Source organism: Falco biarmicus, chromosome 3 (assembly GCF_023638135.1).
Source record: "Falco biarmicus isolate bFalBia1 chromosome 3, bFalBia1.pri, whole genome shotgun sequence".
Lineage (NCBI taxonomy): Eukaryota > Metazoa > Chordata > Aves > Falconiformes > Falconidae > Falco > Falco biarmicus.
Genome location: NC_079290.1, coordinates 58,305,611 through 58,325,901, shown reverse-complemented (window position 1 = coordinate 58,325,901; position 20,291 = coordinate 58,305,611). Strand labels below are relative to the sequence as shown.

The 20,291-nt window shown below is 34.5% G+C and overlaps 1 protein-coding gene across 4 annotated transcripts in view; it reads right to left on the bottom strand.

The window, feature by feature from the left end:
• The window catches only part of SMCHD1 (structural maintenance of chromosomes flexible hinge domain containing 1), a 90,973-nt gene that overhangs the window by 52,470 nt on the left and 18,212 nt on the right, over positions 1 to 20,291 (bottom strand). For all 4 annotated transcript variants that reach the window (XM_056330770.1, XM_056330767.1, XM_056330768.1 and 1 more), the window contains exons 4-19: positions 16,814 to 16,896; positions 16,576 to 16,706; positions 14,643 to 14,757; positions 14,398 to 14,517; positions 11,355 to 11,521; positions 9,050 to 9,143; positions 8,619 to 8,829; positions 7,674 to 7,791; positions 7,387 to 7,570; positions 6,685 to 6,882; positions 6,441 to 6,554; positions 5,876 to 5,982; positions 5,557 to 5,639; positions 5,279 to 5,392; positions 894 to 971; positions 691 to 810 (exon numbers count right to left, since the gene is read on the bottom strand). In XM_056330770.1, coding sequence (XP_056186745.1) covers positions 691 to 810; positions 894 to 971; positions 5,279 to 5,392; positions 5,557 to 5,639; positions 5,876 to 5,982; positions 6,441 to 6,554; positions 6,685 to 6,882; positions 7,387 to 7,570; positions 7,674 to 7,791; positions 8,619 to 8,829; positions 9,050 to 9,143; positions 11,355 to 11,521; positions 14,398 to 14,517; positions 14,643 to 14,757; positions 16,576 to 16,706; positions 16,814 to 16,896 — 2,037 coding nt within the window. The remainder of the gene's footprint in view (positions 1 to 690; positions 811 to 893; positions 972 to 5,278; positions 5,393 to 5,556; positions 5,640 to 5,875; positions 5,983 to 6,440; positions 6,555 to 6,684; positions 6,883 to 7,386; positions 7,571 to 7,673; positions 7,792 to 8,618; positions 8,830 to 9,049; positions 9,144 to 11,354; positions 11,522 to 14,397; positions 14,518 to 14,642; positions 14,758 to 16,575; positions 16,707 to 16,813; positions 16,897 to 20,291) is intronic.

The window sequence follows — 20,291 nt, the reverse complement described above, 5'->3', positions numbered from 1 at the left end:
AACAGTGTCATTAAAATCAGAATCTATTAATTTTCTGGGGAAGGTATGACCAGTCACATACTATTTTAGGCCACATACATACATACCAGAATGTATGGCAACAAAGAGTAACATCAGACATATTTAACAGTATTATTTCTATTCTGGTATTCCAGTAAGTATTTTATGATGATTAATCCAAAGACACACATCCATTATAATTGAATATGAGTTTAGTTTTGCGCAAGATTAGTCTTTTAATTAAAAAAACCCCAAACTTCAATCTCAACATGCATATTTTACATGCATAACCTGTTTTTGAATTACTTTCTGTGGTTTATGCATGAAAACTGGCCTAACAAATACTAGTTTTATGAAAGTATGCCAATCACAGAAGGAGAAAGGGTGGTTCTAGTTAAGTTTTTTTTCTTAAGTACATTTAGGAAAGTTCACATCAGAGAAAAGCTTTTCATTCCAACAACACTTCTTTTGTAAAACTGAATGTATAGCAAAGCCAAAACATTACAAGCGAGATAAAAACCTACTAGGCAAAAAAATACTTTTTTGTGAAAATACTTCATATTTGAAATGCAAATGCTACCTTTTCAGTGCTGAAAATTACCTCTCAACTAAAACATTAATAACTTTGTTATGCAATGAATCAAACAAATACTAGAAGTAGAAGAAAACTGGCATGACTGGAATTCTTACCTACGATAGTAAATTTAAATACTTTAGATGGTAGAGGCCTTCCTGCGTAAGTGTCTGCATTACTTTCATTCAATACTACTTGCAGTTTCAAGGTATAGTTCCCAAGCTTCTGAAGATTTTCTAAATAGAAACACAAATACAATCAGAAAAAAAAAAGAAGTAAAATTATAAATAAACTGAAAATACTGCATATGTGAACTTACCCATTTTCTTAAACCAGTATGGCCATTTGCCTCCATGCTGACTGATATGGGAAATTACTTCTTTATTCCCAGTAGGTGCTGCAAAACAAATAATTAGCTACATGTATTTAGATTTAACACCATAAATTGTTGATTTTTTTCAAGTATGACTATCACTTGTTATTAAGTACTATTATCACTTCTAAATCTAATAAACATAACTCAGCTTCACAATCAATCATGTTGATCATGGCTAAAAATATATATAGATATATAAAATTCCCTACCTTATCCCATTTTAATTAAAAATTGCTAGCCCCAAACACATTAAATTGAAAGCAGCAGGTTTGTTAAGTTGAATTTTATTAGCTCTTTTGTTATATGTCCCCTGTTAAGTCTGAGCACTTGTAGGCTGTGCACTCCACATTGGCAATTAGGCAACTTGACAAATGACAATAACAAGTTAGCTTAAATGGGAGCAATGGTTTAAAATACGCAGCTGACTGAAGGTATAATTGGGGAAAAAAGAACATTCCTTTTTTGCTCTAAATTATTGTATCTGTCTTTATAAACACTTCTGCAGCATTAACATATCCAAGAATAGAACACGCTGAAACTTTGAGGAAATTTTTTAGTGACTTTCTGTAACCTAAGATAAATACAGGAATAAGATTTATTGTTTGAAACTCCAAGAGACATTAATGTAGTATTTTAAATATAATTTAGAATAAATCCAGAATGTGACTGTAATACGACTATATACATAAAAAAACACTGCAGTACAAATATACATTGTTCTATAGCTAAGTACACCTGTTTCAGGCCTTATTCTTGCACCAAATTACCCATGTAAGATAAAGTAACAGTTGTACAATTTCATTGGTGTATCTTTTTGAATGTGTAATTCTGGATTATTGGGTTATTAAAATAAATTTTGATGGAGTTTTGTAGCAAGAACTTATAAAATTTTCTAAATCGGTGTGTGTGTGTGTGTGTGTGTGTCCACCTTTGCAATAGGAAAAACATGCTCACATGAGAAGTTGTTTTCTCACTATTATTAACTACCAGTGTCAACTGCCACCAAGTTAAACTGCAAGTCTGTATAATGCAAGATGCACACCTTTGTTCTTATATTGCCCCAATATAGATAATCTAAGGTGGAAATTTATCTATAGGAAGCGAAGAATGTCTAATACTTCTGTGCATGGTGATACACAAAAGATGACAACAAAACAAATAGGATGTTGGAAGAGAACAAACAAGAAAACATAACAGCCCTGCCTTTAAAAGCCAGAGTTCTGATGTTCTCTTCTGAAAGAGGAGACAATCCCAAGAGCAGTTCTGTGCAAGAAAGTTATCAGGTATGCCCAATGTTGTGGTCTCTGTGATGAAAAAACATCCTGAAGTTTTATTTGAACAACAGACTAAATTATTTCAGTGGAGCCACATGCAAAGATTTAGAACTTTCTTGGGAATTTCTCCAGTATTTCCTGTAGTAGAGGAAAAGACCTTCAAATACTTTGTATTAGTAGTGATTAACTAACTCTCCTCTGTTGTTTTGCTAGAAAGCACCATTAGGACTTCCTAACCACCATGTTCTTTTCTTGCACTTCCACAGAAACATATTTATTAATATTACCAGTATCCCTACAATCACTGCAATATTGAAGGCTGCACTTGGTGCAAACTGTGTACTGCAAATAGCACAGGAAACTAAGTTTTTATAGATGCTGTAAGGGTATTGGAAAAAATACAAACCTGAGGCTAAATTATTAAACTGTAGTTGTTTCTCCTCAAGCAGAAACAGAAAAGAATTCTCATTCATTGTTGCATTTATTTATTTATTTTTTTCACTACTGTTTGAAACCTTTTGGAAACAAATATTCTTCTAGAGATAAAAGGTACCTTTTATTCACAGAATTACTATGGCACCAATGGTTGCTTCTCAAAACGAACAAGGTTTCCATGTATAATATTCTGAAAACAACAGATAACTAAATGTCCCTGCTATGGTATAATATAAATCCATGGAGGGTACACAGACAGAGCAAAAACATCCATGATTTTGTTTCAAATGACACATTAATAGCCAATAGCCATAGCTTTCCAGAACTGAGAATTCAACGGTGCATGTGTGAAAGACACTCATCTGAACAGCATCTCCCATTGTGGTTTACAGGAGGGATGTGGCAAGGTAATTGTTTGGTCAGAATAGTCAACTAAGTTCTAAAACAAATACTTCAGTGATGAAAAGAGTTTGCTGAAGAGCTCAAAAACCTGTAGAGATGCCTCACTATTGCCACAGATTGTCTGCTTCAAGTATGTTAATAGAGGTACTCGCAACTTAAGTGAGTAAACAGGAGTGATTAAAAAATAATCTTCTAAGACAGAAATGCTTATTTCTCAGCCTCACCTTAGACAAGAACCACCCAGGCATGACTCTGGGAAAAAAAAAAATTCCCAGAACCCAGCTTTCCTGACAGCCCCCTTGCATCAACCTTAACCTGAAATTTTACTGTGAGCCTTAGAGAACAACCAGGAAAACACCCAACACATTGAAACCAGCAACTCCCGCAAAATCCTCACAGCCCTGTTCTGGCAGTCCGTGCCTCCCTTTGGCAGACACTTTATCCTACTCTTTCATTTGGTAGCCCCCTGATCCAACTACACCCTTCAGCTTTCTCTCTCAGCTCTAATCCATAACCCCAATCTTATTTTTTTGCCAAACCTTACAAGCCCAACCCCATCATGGTCCAGATAAATATTCCAGCTGTCTTTCCAGCTCTTGCTTCCCCTGGCCAAAGCCTGAGCGAGGCGCTCCTTCCACTGCCCAGACAAGAAGTTTCTCACATTCTAGCTCTCCTGATACCCCATCCCTTCCTTTAGCAGCTCCTTTTACCCTTAATGGACCCCTCACAGTTTTATCATTCTCTCAACCCTAATTCAAATTCTAGTTTTGAGTTGAACTTTGTATAAGGCTCCCCAGTAACAGGCCAGATAAAGTTTCTCATAGTTTAACTCTTGGCAGTCCACAGAGTATTTTGCCAGGTATTCCACTCTTCAGAAAAGAGGAGAAATTTCTTGTACTTTAAGATATTTGCTGTTGGCCTTGATACAGGTGTGAGCTTTACGATATAAGAATACGCCATGCCCAAACTGTCATTTACAGGACATATTCATTGTTCTGGTGAACAACAGGGGGATTACACTGGTGATTCCTCAATTGACTGGAGACAACATGTAAGACAAAAAGCAGTAAAAACAGTTGTAAGTACAAATTTCTGTCAATGAATCAAAGTGGTCAGGAGACACGAAAGGTGTAATGATTTCACTGATCAAAGGCAAAGGGCAATTTTTTTTTTATTGCTCCTAGCAACAACAGAAACACCGTGCCTCTTTCAAGTTTATACATCCTGAAGTCAGGATGGTCTACCTTAGTTAAGGTTGCAGAACACTGATCTGTCCCCCAGGCTGTTGGCAAATACAATCTAATAATCTGTATTATGTGAACATGTTTTTTTTCAATTCCAACTTCTTTATGTCCCAGCACACTGGACAGGCACAGCAGACAGTCCCATTAGAAGTGCCATTAAAATACCACGTGTAGTCTTACGACTTTTATACTAACTGAAGCTAAGATACTTTCATTTGATTTCTTTTGACGTGTATTCACTACAGTAAACTCAGTGCTTCAGAAAGGTATTTTTACAACTCTCATCAGATAAAGGAATTGGATTTTCCTATCGTATATGGAAAATAATAAACAAGATCTTAAGTTTCTACAAATTTCAGATGTATTTGACATATGCAAGACTGGAGTTTTCAGAGCATGTAGTGTTCTAATTCTGTGTTCTAACACACAACTGTGTAATTTCAGCTGCCTCAGACAGAATGTAATTCTTCAACAAATGCAATGTAAGAATAACAAGTGAGACTCCCATAAAATGGAAACCACAAAACAGTAACTCACAAGAAACTTGATTATTTAAAATTCTGAAGTGTCTTTACATTAGATACTAAACGTACCTGGTCCCTACTTTTAGGCAGCTCACATGAATAGCTATGTTAAAGAAACATATCCATTTTAATCATGTTCTTATGCATATTAATGGATGGCCTGAAATTGATAGGCCCTCCTTACAAGTGACAGAAGGTACAATCATAATGTAGCATTAAGACATTAAACATTTGCGATTGAAGCAGCCATCATTTCATGAAATGTGGCGTTGCAGTACTAAATATTCCGATGGGTTATTGTTCTTAATTTTATCAGCTATATCCAACTATATAGCAAGTTCTAAAATGTATTTTATACATACATACATATATATGTAAGAAAGAAATACATTACCCATTATGCATTTTTAAAATTATAAAGACTCTGTTAAATATACTGAAATACTTACAATGTAAAATAACCTTGAGTTCAACAAGAAGTTTCTTTGAACCTCCGTGGCTTGTACCTGGTAGTTTTTGCATTGCTTCTCCTTTTTTATTCAAAATTTCTATTCTTAACGCCCCTGTATTTAAAAGGAAAAATGATGGACTTTTGAAATATGCTGTGTATTATAAGTGATTGGATATTCCTGTATGCTTGGGGTGTTTTCTTTTAAAAAAAAACATAATTTATTTTTAAATTGACATTTCACTTTTTAGTATTTGGAAGGAAAAAAAGAAAACATACCTATTGGAGTACCAGCAAATCTTGTTTCATTTGGTAATAACTCATCTCCTTCAGGCCATGTTACTGATAATTTGTCAGGAAGCCTAGTGAAAAAAAAGCATGAACAGTATTTCTGTGAGTTTAAAAAAAACAGGGTAATTTTAGTAGATTTAGTAGAATGTACATGAAGTTACTTTTTTTGGGTGTGGAGGGTAGGGGAAGGGCACATGTGTGTGGGACCCAAACTACTACTTGGTTTAGAGTTCCTTTTTTTTTTTGTTTCTGAAGTAATACTAAAACTGTTAGGAACTCTATAGGTAAACAATGACTTATAGCTTACCTTGCCATTTCATCCTCTATGTATTTTTTAACAGCTTTATCAGACACTGTTCTGTCAAGTTTTGAGATTGGAATAGTTTTCATTTCAGCATACAATGCCTGAGGTTCCTGAAAAAAAACCACAAACCCAAACCTGAGTGCAGTTATAAACAGTCGGATTATAATACATCAGAGAAGAAATAGCTCTCTATCAAGGGACTAGACAAGTTGGATTAGACATAATGCAATATGCTAACAAATACTACCTGATGACACCACAAGAGACACTTCTAAAAATTGCTGAAATCACAAGGGTTAAGAATGGACACACAGCATAGTACTAGTACCGAATGTGACACTATTTTATATGCAAATGTAAATAAATCAGATTTATTTGTGAACAACAGTTTTAAGATAGTTACATTAGTTTTAATGTAACTGAGTAGTTTATTTCTAGATTGCTGAATCTCAAAAGAATACCATAATTTTCTAGTTATTTAAAAGTCGTTTAAGCAAGTCTAACCCAGGATTATGTTTAGATTCCTCAGGCATAGCAGGTGCACGAATCCTTTCCATGTTTGTCTTACCAAAGCAATTTGAACCTCTCCTCCAGTGGCAAATATATCCCCATCATGGTCTCCATACAAAAAAAATTTCTCAATACTTCCATAAAATATTGGAAGGGTCTTAATAGTTTTCACCTGTAAACAGAAGACAACAATTAACACCAATAAATTACTCCTGCATCAGATTTGCATTTTCCTTTTATAGGGTTCACATACTCTGTTACAAAACAAACAAAACCCCAACATCAGTGAGCAACTAACTTACCAGCTGTCCAGTTTTGTATGTTTTCCCATCCCACTCTATCGCAGCATACACTGTCCAAGGGCTCTGCATTCTTTTGGATGGCAAATCAGTACGTGTAGTTATTCCTTTAAAGACTGTGAACTTTATCTGTTTGTCATATTTTTCATGACAGTCTTTGAGCCACAAAGCAAACTCTCTGTCAATTTTCATTCGCTGCTCCTATAAAAGATTACAAAATAAATACATATTATTAATGTATTACAAAATTTAAATCTGAATTCAGAAGTATGAACAATTGTAAGAGTACAGTGGTATTATACTAACAAAAAAAAAAAAAAAAAAAAAAGGATTCTTCAGCTTGGAAACATCACAAAATTCTAGTGAAGCTATACTTAAAGCCAGAGAAAGTGTTTCCCCCAGCGCCCATACTTCTCTATGAAAAGGCCTTCCAGAAGAACTGTCATGTAAGAACTAGAAAAAAATCATTGTTTAAGAAAACAAAAGGAAAAAGACTAAATCTTATTTTTTCAGATTTCAAGAGTCAGCTTTACTACTCACTAAAAGTGAGAGAAACGTCTGCTACAAAGTCCTGCCCAAGATGAAAGTTCTTCAGCAACCAGGCAATATTCAGTGACATGAACAAATGACCGGTAAGTAAAGGTGTCTATATCATATCCATTAATTTTTTTCAAGAAGAAATACTTAACAGAATAAAATTATTACCTGTCCATTGAAGATTCTTGTGAACAAAGTATTCTTATCTTTCAGCTTCAGCTCCAGATCCATGAAAGTGAGTTTGTTCGTGCTGACCTGAAACTTATCATTGGTAAATAATGCACCAGAAATTCTGTTGTAGCATTCAATTGGTGCCAATCCTCTCTTCTTTGGAGGAGCACACCAGTCAAAACTTAAAACAAAAGGAAAAAGACATTAAAATTCCTTTTTCTTAAAGAGAGGTTTACATTATAGAAACAGCCTGGTTTACATTGTAGAAACAGACTACCACTTACTCTTCCACAGTTGTGTATGGTATTAATCTTCCATTCCAAAAACAATCAAAAATAGGTCTTTTTCCTCTGGCACCCTTTTCTACTATAAAGCAGTCTTCTTCATCATCATCACTTAATTCTTGATTAAAAAAAAAAGACATTCTCCATGAATAAATTTATTTTTAAAACTAATTTAATAACAAAAACCAGAGCAGCCTAAATACGGATTATCTGTATTCATTAAGTTAGGCACAGTAGCAGTACACAAACCTAGGTATATATAATAGGAAGACTAAGATTTTTTTTCCTATTTAAGAAATACCAAGCAGAAAACCAAATGAAAGCTAAGGAAAAATTTAAACCAGGGTTGAGCAACATTATAAAATCTACTAAATTTGAAAATATCAAATTTGAATAAATATTACTTTCTCCTCTTAGTTCTTCTAGTATCATAAAATCATAATTAAACTCAAGATTTCTTTTGTCAAAAAAACCGAAACAACATCACCAACATATATTACTTTAAAACTCTAGCATCTGAAAACTCATCAACACTGTATAAAACAAATTTTAAATTAAGGACTTGGACTACATGTTGTCCTCTGTGATATTCTGATGTTAGAATTTCTTGAACCAAACTGCTGGTGTTTCACTGCTTTCTTGAAGCAAAGATCTAAGAGTCAGGCAAGTGGAAATGTTTTAATCTGATAGCATTCCATAAGAGTTTATAGTTTGAAATCAAATGGCATTATGTCAAAGATGAGGTTTACATGAATGAGTTAGCACAACAGTCTACCTATTCACAGGATTTGTTCATCCAGAAGGATGTGAACTTTTCTGTTCTGCCGCAATGCAAATTAGATAATAATTTACACTTAAATTGTTCTAGTTTCTACTTCATTAAAACATTTCGAGTAGGACGATTGCCTATAATAGAACTGAAAAGCAGCAAAACATTTCACTCACTTGATGGAAAACATGGATCATCAGGGTATGTTTCTTTATCATACAGGAAGGGATGATATCTGATGATGCCCTCCACTATAGCTTCTCCTTCAGCATGTGCCTTAAACTCAAAACTATCTGCTGCAGTATTTATATACAACGTCTGCATGTCATCTTTGATCTCCCTAAGATTTACAATCTTTGGTATTTTTCCTTTTTCGAACATTGAAATCTGGAAAAAAACAAAACAAGTTGATTTTCCTTAGACCAAAAACCATGCAGTAATCAGCATGCGTAACATGTATTTTAACTGTCAGCAAAATGAATTAGTTCCTATGTTGCAATGATAAAAGTATTACTTTTAAAAAACAAAATTACATTCCTATCTTAAAATGCACGATTAAAGAGAAACAGGCACATTATGAAATAAGTTGCAGTATAAAATATCTTACCTGAATGTCGATGTTGTTGAAGGGGCTTATGTCTTTTGTTACAGCATTAGTTTCATTTCCTTTTGGTCCATGAATATAATAGTGATAGATATGTCTGAAATACATTTTAAATTAAACATAAACATCAGAAAGTGAAATCTAAAATCTGTCCCTTATAATTTTTAAAAATCAAATAAATTTCTATTTTTATTAAAATGTAACTGACTCATTGCATTTTTATATACCAACTCCATGACAACACGTACACTTGGTACAGAAGATTTACTAATGGGAGCAAGTGACTCCTTTTCACTCCTTTCAACTCTTACCTCCTTCGTACACCATCATAATAGGATTTTTTGATAAAATAATTAGAAAGATTACAAATTGGAAAATAATACATAAACAAAAAACCCTGACTGTTACATGACTACAGATTCTTTATATCAAAGTGCAAGCTAATAAAATACTGTAATTTGTTCTGCACACTGGAGATTAAAAAGAACTAGAGCCAGAAAACTTTCCACACTGTTTCTGGTATCAGTTTAGTATTGATCATCTAATAGTGATGGAAGCATTTAGCAGACAATCACCATCCTTAAGTTATTTACCAAAAAAATACAAATCCCACATTCAAATATAGGCAAATATAAATAGTCATGAATGTGACCTGCATATTAGAAATAATTTTCCTATTTTATAATGGCACTTTTGCTCATCTAAGAAACTCTGAAAAATCCACATGGTCAGATAAGATTGCTTTCACAGAATATATAGTTTGAGAAAACTGAGGAACTTAACCCCATTTACTACAACTTTTCAGCAAGCTAACTAAGTCTTCTAACTTCAAAGACTGAGTCCTTAAACCTCAGGGTGGTAGTTTGCAGAAAAATAAGATTATACAAGTCAATGGGACTGAATGCATGAAGGAAGTTAAATGCACCGGCAAGTGTTTATAATTGCTTTGCTTCTGACATCCACTGCACTAAATGCACCCCAAGGACAAATCTTGGTTCCCAGACAGAAGTTCTTCACAGTCTCATTGCTCAGGACTTTAGAGCACACTGGTATGCCCAAACTGCTTAACATTTTGTCTGCATTTCTTTCAGACTTCAAAAGGTGCTCTCATGGCATTAAGACATAATTATTTTGGGGGTTTATCTCCCCTCCCTCCACTTCAAAGCATTCAAAACAATATTAGGGCTCTGCTGTAGCCTATTAAAGCAGAATGAAACTGGTATTATGCATGTGTGGCAAAAGGCATGGCAGAAGGGTATGTGGTGTTAGAGGGGAAAAGGCCATTACAGCTGAAATAGCGATGCAGGACTGCCTAGCACTAGGAAGGTAAATCTGATTGGTTTTACTGTAATAGCTACAGGGCATATAATTGAATAATTGCACCTGGGTTTAATCTCAAATGGAGGCAGTTCTTCCACTTCAAGAGATCGCTGGAATGAACTAACACACAACTAAGTGTGGGTGTTTACCGGAACAGCACCTAGAAGCTAATGAGGGGCTTAAGTTCTCTGTCAGTGTAGATGTACCCCTACGTTTTCATGAGGTTAAAAAGGGTTTCAGCCACCACAAGTTCCTACGTGCAACACTGAATGATGTTTCATATAATATGGTATTATCTAATCCTTATATTAATCCTCATATTAACTATTATCTATTATTATTAGATTACAGGTACCAAATATAAAATTATAGCTTGAAAAATCAAGTTCTACGGTTTGTCAGATTTCAATTCTTAACAGATAGAGACACACAATTCACAGGTATCAGAGATTTTCATATCTCCAGGCTCTGCAGGCCCACTGATGATGCTACTATGGTACTGAGTGGACAGTATCATGTATTGTTCTCCCTCTTAAAATGGGATGAAGTAGCAGCTTTTTTGTTGTCATTTTAAGAAACTCAAAAAATCAAAACAAAACGCCTGCAAATACAAAGCTACATATCAACGTTAGGAGCGCAGCTTTGAGAAAAGTAACTTATCAAGTTATTAATAATTATGTATCTAATTATATTAATCATAACACTGTTAAATTTAATAGGTTATTAATAATTAGATCTAATAATTATGTGTCCGTTATCAAGTCACATTGAAACTGATGCTTGTCAACATCTTTCTTTGGATGGGGGGCTCCATTCAGTTGTGCTAGTTTCCATAAAATCAGTTAGCTAGGAAGACTAATCGTGGCATCAACAAAATATGTATCAATAGCCTTAACAGGGATAAAGCCAATGACTAAGTACAAAAAGGAAGTATTCTGACTTTGTTAGTAGTCCACTTTTAAATCAAATCTTTTAAATCACAACTTACGCCAGCTGCCTTGTCCAAAGATGAAAGTAGTTTTTCAAGTACTGCATGTGGTCTGGTTGTACACCTGTAATGACAACTGCTGTGAAACTCTCTTTATCCCTTTCTTCTAATATTAGATTATGAAGAAATCTTTCATCATCACTTGTGATGTGAGTAGAGTCAGATGGCTGCAAATAGTAAAATAAGCACATAAATAACAAGAGTTTTGAAAAGGATTGAAAAACAGAACAGGAAAATAATACAGAACACATGATGCTAAGTATCACAAAGGATTAATGCTTAAAATAAAAGCGTCCAAATTAAAGTCAACGAACTGAGAATCTGACATCCCTGATCCAGTTAATTTTCAACTCACTTTCATCACAGCATTTGAAGTGTTCAGTCTAGAAATGCATTTAATCATGTTTAAAAAAGCATTTAATCATGTTTAATGTGACACTGTGTGATATCCATGTTCCTGTGCATCAAATGTAACTATTATGTGTACAAGACGTATGTCTTTTCTAAGAAAACCAAGCCAGGTAAAAAAAAAAAAAAAAAAAAAAAAGCTCTTAAATGGATAGGCTACTTTCTGTAACAGAAATTGAAGTGGAAAAAACATGCTTTTGCTATGAAAGAGAACAGGTGAATCCTCAGTTCTAGTTGAAATATCCAAGTAATCTCATAGAAAGAGGAACTCCTGATTCCAAAAAGTCCTGATTGTCTTTTCCTGGATACATGCACTTTGCTCTTATGATAGGTTTCTAAGCTGCATAGAAACACAGTGGTTGATGTCATGCTTCATTCTGGACCAGCAGACAATCCTTTACATTTGCTGCATCCAGAAAAGAAGCTACATTTAATATAAAGATTGAGATCTTATAGCAACTGCAGACAACTGAGAAGACATGCTTTTCCAAGCTGTAGTGAATGCAGCCTCATGCTTTATTTTGCAGGAAAGCAGGCAAAAAGGAAACACATCAGTAAGCTGTGAAAGGCTATACCTACTTAACTGCAGGTGGTGAAACAGTTAGTCAAGGGTGTTAAGACTTTCTCTCCCCAGGGAATCAAAGAGCTCTCCTTAACCAACAGGATAAATTTAAGCAGTTGTGGGAATTTTCATCAAAACAGACTGCAACTCTTCAAATACTTTTACTGCCCAAGCATAGCCTCTTTTAAACCTACAGTCTTGCTGATTTCATCCAAGCAAGGGGCTGTTTCTATGCTAGTGATGAGATGGCAAGTAATAAAAGCCAGAGCTGCTCATTCCTCATCTCTATGATTTGACCAATGACCTAGAAGCTACACGTTGATGCTAAACAAGTGCTACAGATGACAAATTACCATGGCACTTGCCTCTACATTCCTAGCATCCACCTAAACTAGTAGTATTTACTTGTGTCAATATTGAACAGTCCAAGGAAGTGAGTGCAGTAAAGACAGGTGCTTATTATCATCCATCAACAGATTTTGATAGACTGGGATGCCATTTCCCTTCAGTGTTTTGGCCTTGTTCTAGAGTGTCTTAGGTTTGATATTTATTGAATCTTGATTTCTTTGCAAAAGTACCTTCCTTTACCAACTGAGTGCCTCCAAGATTCAGTTATTGTTCTCACACTGCAGTAATCCATTACAACTCCTATTTCTGCCATAGTATTCTCTTGCTCACTTATGTGCAATGCAGGCTATTTTTCAAGACATTAAATAAACAAATTAACACATTTAATTTCACATGAATATAACTAACTGGCCTAGCCATTTGAACCATTTGTAAAAATTTCCTAGACCTGAGCTGTCTATCCATTACCTCCACACTTTACTACTTCAGTGCTTCACATCATTTCTTCCCTCTTGGATATTTACAAGTTATTTTCTATCTCTAGTAGAACATCACTTGCATTTTTTTTTAACTGCATCAGCTTAACTTTCATTTTATACTATCAACACAATTTTTCAAGTACTTCATTGCACCACTCTTAAATTCTTTAGTAGCATATCTAAGCATCTCAGCTAGTTCTCTCCAACTAATGTCTGCAAGCTTATTTTCTACTTTTCTATCCCTCACCCCGTTTTTAACATCAAATGGGGGGGGGCAAACCATTTGTGCCCTCTACAAAAAACAGTCTGCTTTTATTTTCAGTTTCTATTTCTGTAACTCCACCTTCTCAACAATATTGCACAGAGATTAAAAACAGAATTTTTACATTCCTAGCAATTCATTCTTTGTCACATGTCACTTGACGCAAGACTTGATAAAACCGACTCAAGACTTGATAGAACTGACCTATGGTAAAAACCTTATTTACCTCCCATTCCTTTCTCACCCATACAAAAGGCAAAGAACACTCAAGATATAACACACAAGATATGGGCCATAATCAAGGTCTGATTACCTCGTCAGGTAATCAGCAGCCATTTATGTTCCCATCTGAACCCTTAGCTGTACCTGTGCCTTTTATATTCTTGCTCAAAAATGTCCAAAACAGTTCTTTTCAGTTTTCCTCCTTAACTTACAGCTTTATCTTGAGCTTTTCTTCTTCTTCATGAAAACCATTAGGACTGTTCATTTTAGTTTTCACTTAAGTAGTCCATTTCTTTACAAAATTAGTGAATAACTGTGAAACAACCGAGTTTTGTTGATTTGGCTGGACTTTTCTCCAATATGCAGGTTAGTTCTTCTACATAAGCACAGCTTGCTTCCCTAATTTATTACTTACAGCTTCTAGGAATGGACATTTTATTTCACGTTTCATACATAACAAAACAATTCCTGTTCTTAAAAGGTATTTTGAAATATTTTTTCTTAACCTAGTATAACAAACTATATGGCATTTCTGTCCTTTAGGCTAAACTGAAAAGAGAAAAAAGAAGAATCACATACAAACAAACCTTTATGATATAGTGCCTTCAGGTTTCCCATTACTTCTTTTTACACACCAGGGTGCAAATGATTCAGTAAGATGAAGACATCCCAGTTAAGTATTACAAGTATATTACATAGTGAAATCATGTTAACCTAGGAAGGACTTCCAATTAAAAAAGAGAAAGTATTAAGGCTATTTACCTTTCTGTTTCGAATGTATCCGCTATATATTGCTTCTTTGTTTTTCTCCTTCTTTTCAAAATCCTCTTTAGAAAGGACAAGTTCATGAACATCCTGAGATTCTGCAGGTTTGCTTATCATCTGAGTTTATGAAAGAAATTGTTTAAAATCAAAATAGGATTTTAAATGGACGTAAAATAGTTTAATATTCTGATTAAAACTAGGGTAATAATAATCTGATAATGCAAAGACTGACGTTTACTTACTCTGGCAGACTGTCCAACGAAGAACACCGCTTGTTTGCCTCCAACTCCAAAATATGAGATATCACTGTTTAGACTACGAGGCAGTGGCATAGGCCGTACATATCCTGAATGATCACTGAGAGTAGAAGTGCCTTTACTAAATTTTCTCAAGACAAAAGTAATTTTAAGAACCGAAAGACATTTTTGACCTGAGCAGCTTGTGTTAAATTCTTCCTGCTGTCACTTTATTCAAAAATCCTTCACCTTACACCTACAATTGCAATGTTAAAATATATGTGCCTAAAATTCTTGATGTATTCTTTTTAAAGGAATGACAGAGTAACTCTTTTCCTAAGTTATCTTATAGGACTTTCTGTCCCTTCTAGCAAACCAAATATTACTCAGTCATACAAGTTAAAAATTTTCATCTGAATAACTCGTTTTGCTTATTACTATGTACTAGTTTTACACTGAAGTTCAGATCAAAGAAAGGAAAATATCTGGCAGGGAGAACCCAACAGAAAAAGAAATTATTACTCTCTAAACTTTTCTCCATTGTTAACTGCAACAGGAACATGGTCAACAGGTCTGCGCAAGAGATACTGTGGTAACAGCAATTATACACCATTTTAATGGTAGAAGGTAAAAGGTGAATCCCTCAGTGCTCTCCCTTGGACCATAGCAAGATACTAACTGTGAAGCTGCTGCAAATGAAAATGGCTTACAAAGCAAGCCTGATCTTTCTGACATCACCCTTTCACAGAAATACTTTCAAGTCAGAATGGGAAATAATGCCAACTAACTAATAAACACAGTTTTGGAGAGACTACATATACCATCAATAATTAAATTCCATGTCTTTTAAGTTAGCTTTGATGTATGAACAGTCTTACCTAGTTTAAGTAAATAGTAGGACAAACAAGTTTTAAAATCATAGCAGTCCCAAATGAAAACAAAATGTAGATGTTATCCTGGTATAATTTACAGCTATGCTCCCATTGAATGGTATCAACCCATAGTTTATACAGGTAGCTTAAAAATACTATACATTTCTACTGTTCCTAAATTCACCTATAGCAATTTCAAGAAGTAGTGAATTTTTTTGCAAATTACTAGACGACCCAGAATCACTTTTTACACACTTATCTCCAGCTGTTCTACTTGGAGATGCTTCCAATATAAAAAACCATCCTCCTCAGCCATATTATCATTTTCCACTACCCTGTTACTTTTTACACTAGTTTTTTCATAGGATAAATCAGTTATGTTTGAGGCTGTGATCCTCATCTTCATTTACTGTCCTAGGCTTAAGGCATTTAAAAAGTGACTAAAGTTCAAGAACCGTACATAACTGTTTCTCTGGAATTTTCTGCACTATAGAGTTAAGTCTGACTGTGCAGGTAGAAGATTTCTTGGGAACAGACTCAAAACTGTAAAATGAATTCATACAAGTAGCAAAATCTACCATATACCTCCACTTCTTCTTTAAATGCAAAGCATTCATTCTGCCTAGCCTCCTTCAAAAAATACAGGCATCTTCAGGTATAGTTATGCACTACATTGTACATGATCAAGATACAAAAACCCACCCAAACCCAGCCCTAAACCAAAACCCTGTATCCATTATAAAACATTCTAAATGTTACAATCCATTATAAAAAAACCTCTGCAGAATATAATGTCCCTAACAATATGTAGGCAAGTGAAAGACAGCTTAGAAAAGGCCACAGGAGTAATAAAAAATGTTCTCAGAGTATCATAACATTAGAAAAGCAGTTTTGTGTTATGAAGCTTCTCTTATTTCCTACCTAAAGAAAGTACATGTCTATTTATAGGTAATCATAGAACGACAGGTTTTAGCAAAGTGTTGGAATAGAGATTTGCCTTAAAATGATATTCTGTGAGCCTTTGCATAGTTTGCTAATCATTGTAAAAATGATGAAAACTTTCTAACCTCTCGAAGTCACCTTGTCTTGTAAACTTTGACAATCTATATACAGCCCAGTTGTTAAGCTGTTTAGAAGTCATTCCTCTTCCATTATCAATCACAGCAACAGCTGGTTTTCCTTGGGAGTCATCAAATAACTGTTTGGGGGGAAAAAAACAACAAACAAAAAACCAAAAAGCAAGGAGCACCAGGAAAAAAAAAATACTGCAAACTATGCCCGAAAAAAAGTAAAATTCCATCTTACCAATTTTATCTGTATGCTCCGAACACCAGTATTTTGGGACGTGGCTGACAGAGAATTGTCAACCAACTCAGCAAGGGCAAATGCTAAAGAAATTGAAGAAAAATAACTCTATTAACATCTTGTTCTCAAAAGACAGCACTCAAAAACCAGACACACACTCACAGTAGCTTCTTCTGAGCAACCAGGATAATACATTCCCTAAACACAGATAAGAACTAAGCACCATCATACCCATCAAAATTATACAACATCTTGATTTAAAAAAAAAATATATAATTTGCATATATACTTTATAAATTGTTTCATCACTTAATCTCCTATTTCTGTTGATGGCAATAACACAGTTACTGGATGGAACAGTGATGAACTAACAACAGGCTCCTTACCACAAAACAGACTTGTTCTTTTCCATGATTAGGAATAAATTTGTATAATTCATATGAAAGTCCAAAGTGTGTCAGAAACTGACTTTGACTTCTTAAAATACTATGGGGAGAATTAACTCACTGGAAAAAACTGAATGAAAATGTTGCGCAACACTCCATTCCAAAATAATGGTTATTTATTTACAAACCCCCCACAAAATTCTAAAAATGGTTGAAGAATTTAGTGAATGGTAAATACAACCAAAATTCTGTCAGATATGTGGCATTACACAGCAGAAATAGTCAGCCAAACTACTTGCAAACTTTGCTGTTTCTAAACATTAACACTTGGAGCCCTTATGTAACTAAAGGTAGAACCACCAAACTTCAGTGAAAAAATGCATTTAATTTTGGACAATAGCATCAAACTGGAAAAAAAAATACAGCATGTTTGGATTAATTCACCATGATTGATCAGCCGTAGTCAAGAATGTTTCCATGCAGTCTCTCTGATAAGGAAGTTGTATTCCCTACAATGTGCAAAGTTCTTCAGAATGTTACAGTGCAAGTTACTCTGGCCATACACTTCAGACATGCAAAAGAAAACCCTTGGGTATTAATATTATACAGCAACACTGAAGCATTCGCCACTTCCCTCAAGTTGTTTTTGAAATTTAAGTACAGTTCTCAGTTTCTTTGCAAATTTCTTCACTGCTAACAACAGGAGTTGAGCATCAGTTATGTAATCCATACCTACTATTTATTCCACATCAAAGAACAATGGCCCTTCATCAACACGTGAAACTGGTTAAGCATGCCCTTAGATGTTGTAAATAAAGAGCATCAGCTGCAGTACACTTACACTCAAAATTGTTATTTGTTCTTACAGTCAATTCTAGTACATAATAAACAAAAGTAAACCGTTTGATGTAGCCGTTTTGCGCATTTGAATTATTGGTGTGTTGCAGAATCTCATAAATTACTTCACTAGGGTCTCAAGGAGAGCATTAGTAACACATTCGGGAAAAAAATATAGCAGCAATGTCATTACAGAAATGGATGTAAACATTATTCTGTTTGTAGTCTTGAGGATTGTAGTCTCTTTAGGATTGAAGAGTTATGACCACAAATAGTACTAGAACTTTTGGACCATTTTAAAGGCTTTTGTGGTAGCAGTATGAACACATGTAGTACACTCAGAGCAGGAACCCTCCTTTTCTCTGTGTCACCTATTGCAGAGTACAGACAAGATCAAGAATTGACCTAAATGCTTATGAAAGATTTCTCACAAACACCTGAAGCTTGTTCACTCTCTTTTAGAGAGAATAATCATTGAAAACACTATAGCAAGCTGCTTTAGCAACAACATGACACAGTAAAATGTAGGAAGAAGTGTATTTTTCCCTTAGTAGTAGTAAGTAGCTCTACTACTAAAAAAAAATATCAATGGACTTCAAAAAGACAAGATCCCATATTTAAATCACTTATCTGACTCATCATTAAATATGCTTTAGGCTTTTGGGCAACAGTATGCAGAGAGAAAACAGCAAATCTATGTCAATGATACTGCCAGATTGACCCAAACAAATGTTTAAAGTGTTTTTAAACTACATCAAGTTATAAAGAAACTTTGATAACTAGGCCCACTGATATTGACAGGCATGATCAAAGTCTTTTCCTCTCCTGTGGGTATACTTTCTTCCTGTTTCAATACTTCTGGAACACAAATAAATCTGTCAAAGATGCTGCTATACTGTACATTCAAACCATATCGTAAAACACAGTATTTTTAAGTGTAGATGGCAGATTTGACCCTGAAACAAAATCTCTTGTGTTATTCAGAGGTCATCACTGAAGTTATGTAAAAGGAAATGATAATAATTTGAGGCAACAGAAGTGAAAAATGTCTTTTACGAAGGAGGGGGAAAAAAAAGAAATTATGTGAGTGATGTAAGAATTATCTACTGTAGAAAAGAAAAAAGGGAAAAATGTAAATTTCTATAGTGAAAAACAAGAAAGAATTTGTAAAACTGGGGAGGTTAGTTAAATCCTTACAAACAGTTAATAAAATACAGCCTTGGGAGAAGGAACAGCACTATAAATAGGTCAAGGTGGGGCACAACAAGATAAGCTCAAGGAGAACCAAAACTGTTAACAAGACCAAACAGAAAATTACTTGAACTATGTATGAACTATCCTAATCAGCATACTAAAGATCCACCCCCGAGAAAAAAAGAGCCCCCACTAACAAAGTCCCCTCCCCACAGGACATGCACAGTGAAAAAAAAAAAAAAAGAACACTGTACCTTTAAATGGAGACAAGGCTTGGAAGAACCAATGAGAATTAGTGTGACTAAACATAATTGTAAACAGTTTTTCAAAGTGTATAATAACTTTTACTGTGTGTTAAGAGGTGTGCTAGCTTTGCGGATTTAATACCTAGCACCCATATCTGCGCAGACATGCAACGAACAAATATCAAGACCATGTGTGGATTGGCTCTTGTACACTGGATGAAGAACCCAGAGTTGAGATAACATGAGGAACTAAAGGAAAAATTAGTATCTGCATGCATTATCCTTTTTCATCTCATATTATTATTCTGAAGCCTGTTGAGAGAAGGAAAAACAGGTTTTCCTACCAAGGGAATGCTCAGCATTTCATGGGAGATAAGTGGTAGCAACAAATTATGTGAACACTTATAAGAAGTGCATTATTAAATTACTTCATATTCATAAAAGTCTTATGAGATGTAACAGTTAATTCTGTTTGTCAAACTGTTTGATTGCAGTACTGTTTACTACCATGAAAAAGTGAGAGTCAAGATTGTGAGGCAAATACTGGGGAATTTCTGCAATGTAGAAGAGTTACAGTCCTCAGTGTATAGTAATTTTATTTCTTGATTTAGTAATTTAAATTTTGCTTTAAAAAAACCAAATACCAAAACAGCAACACCGAAGCCAAAACTCTTTAAATGTGTAAAATATTTATAAACCAAAAACATTTGTTTTCTTGGCATACGAAACCATAAAAACAGAAGGAACTTCTTCAAATTCTACTGTTGACCTTAATGACCATATATTAACTTGCATTTAACTCTCAAACCTGTTTGT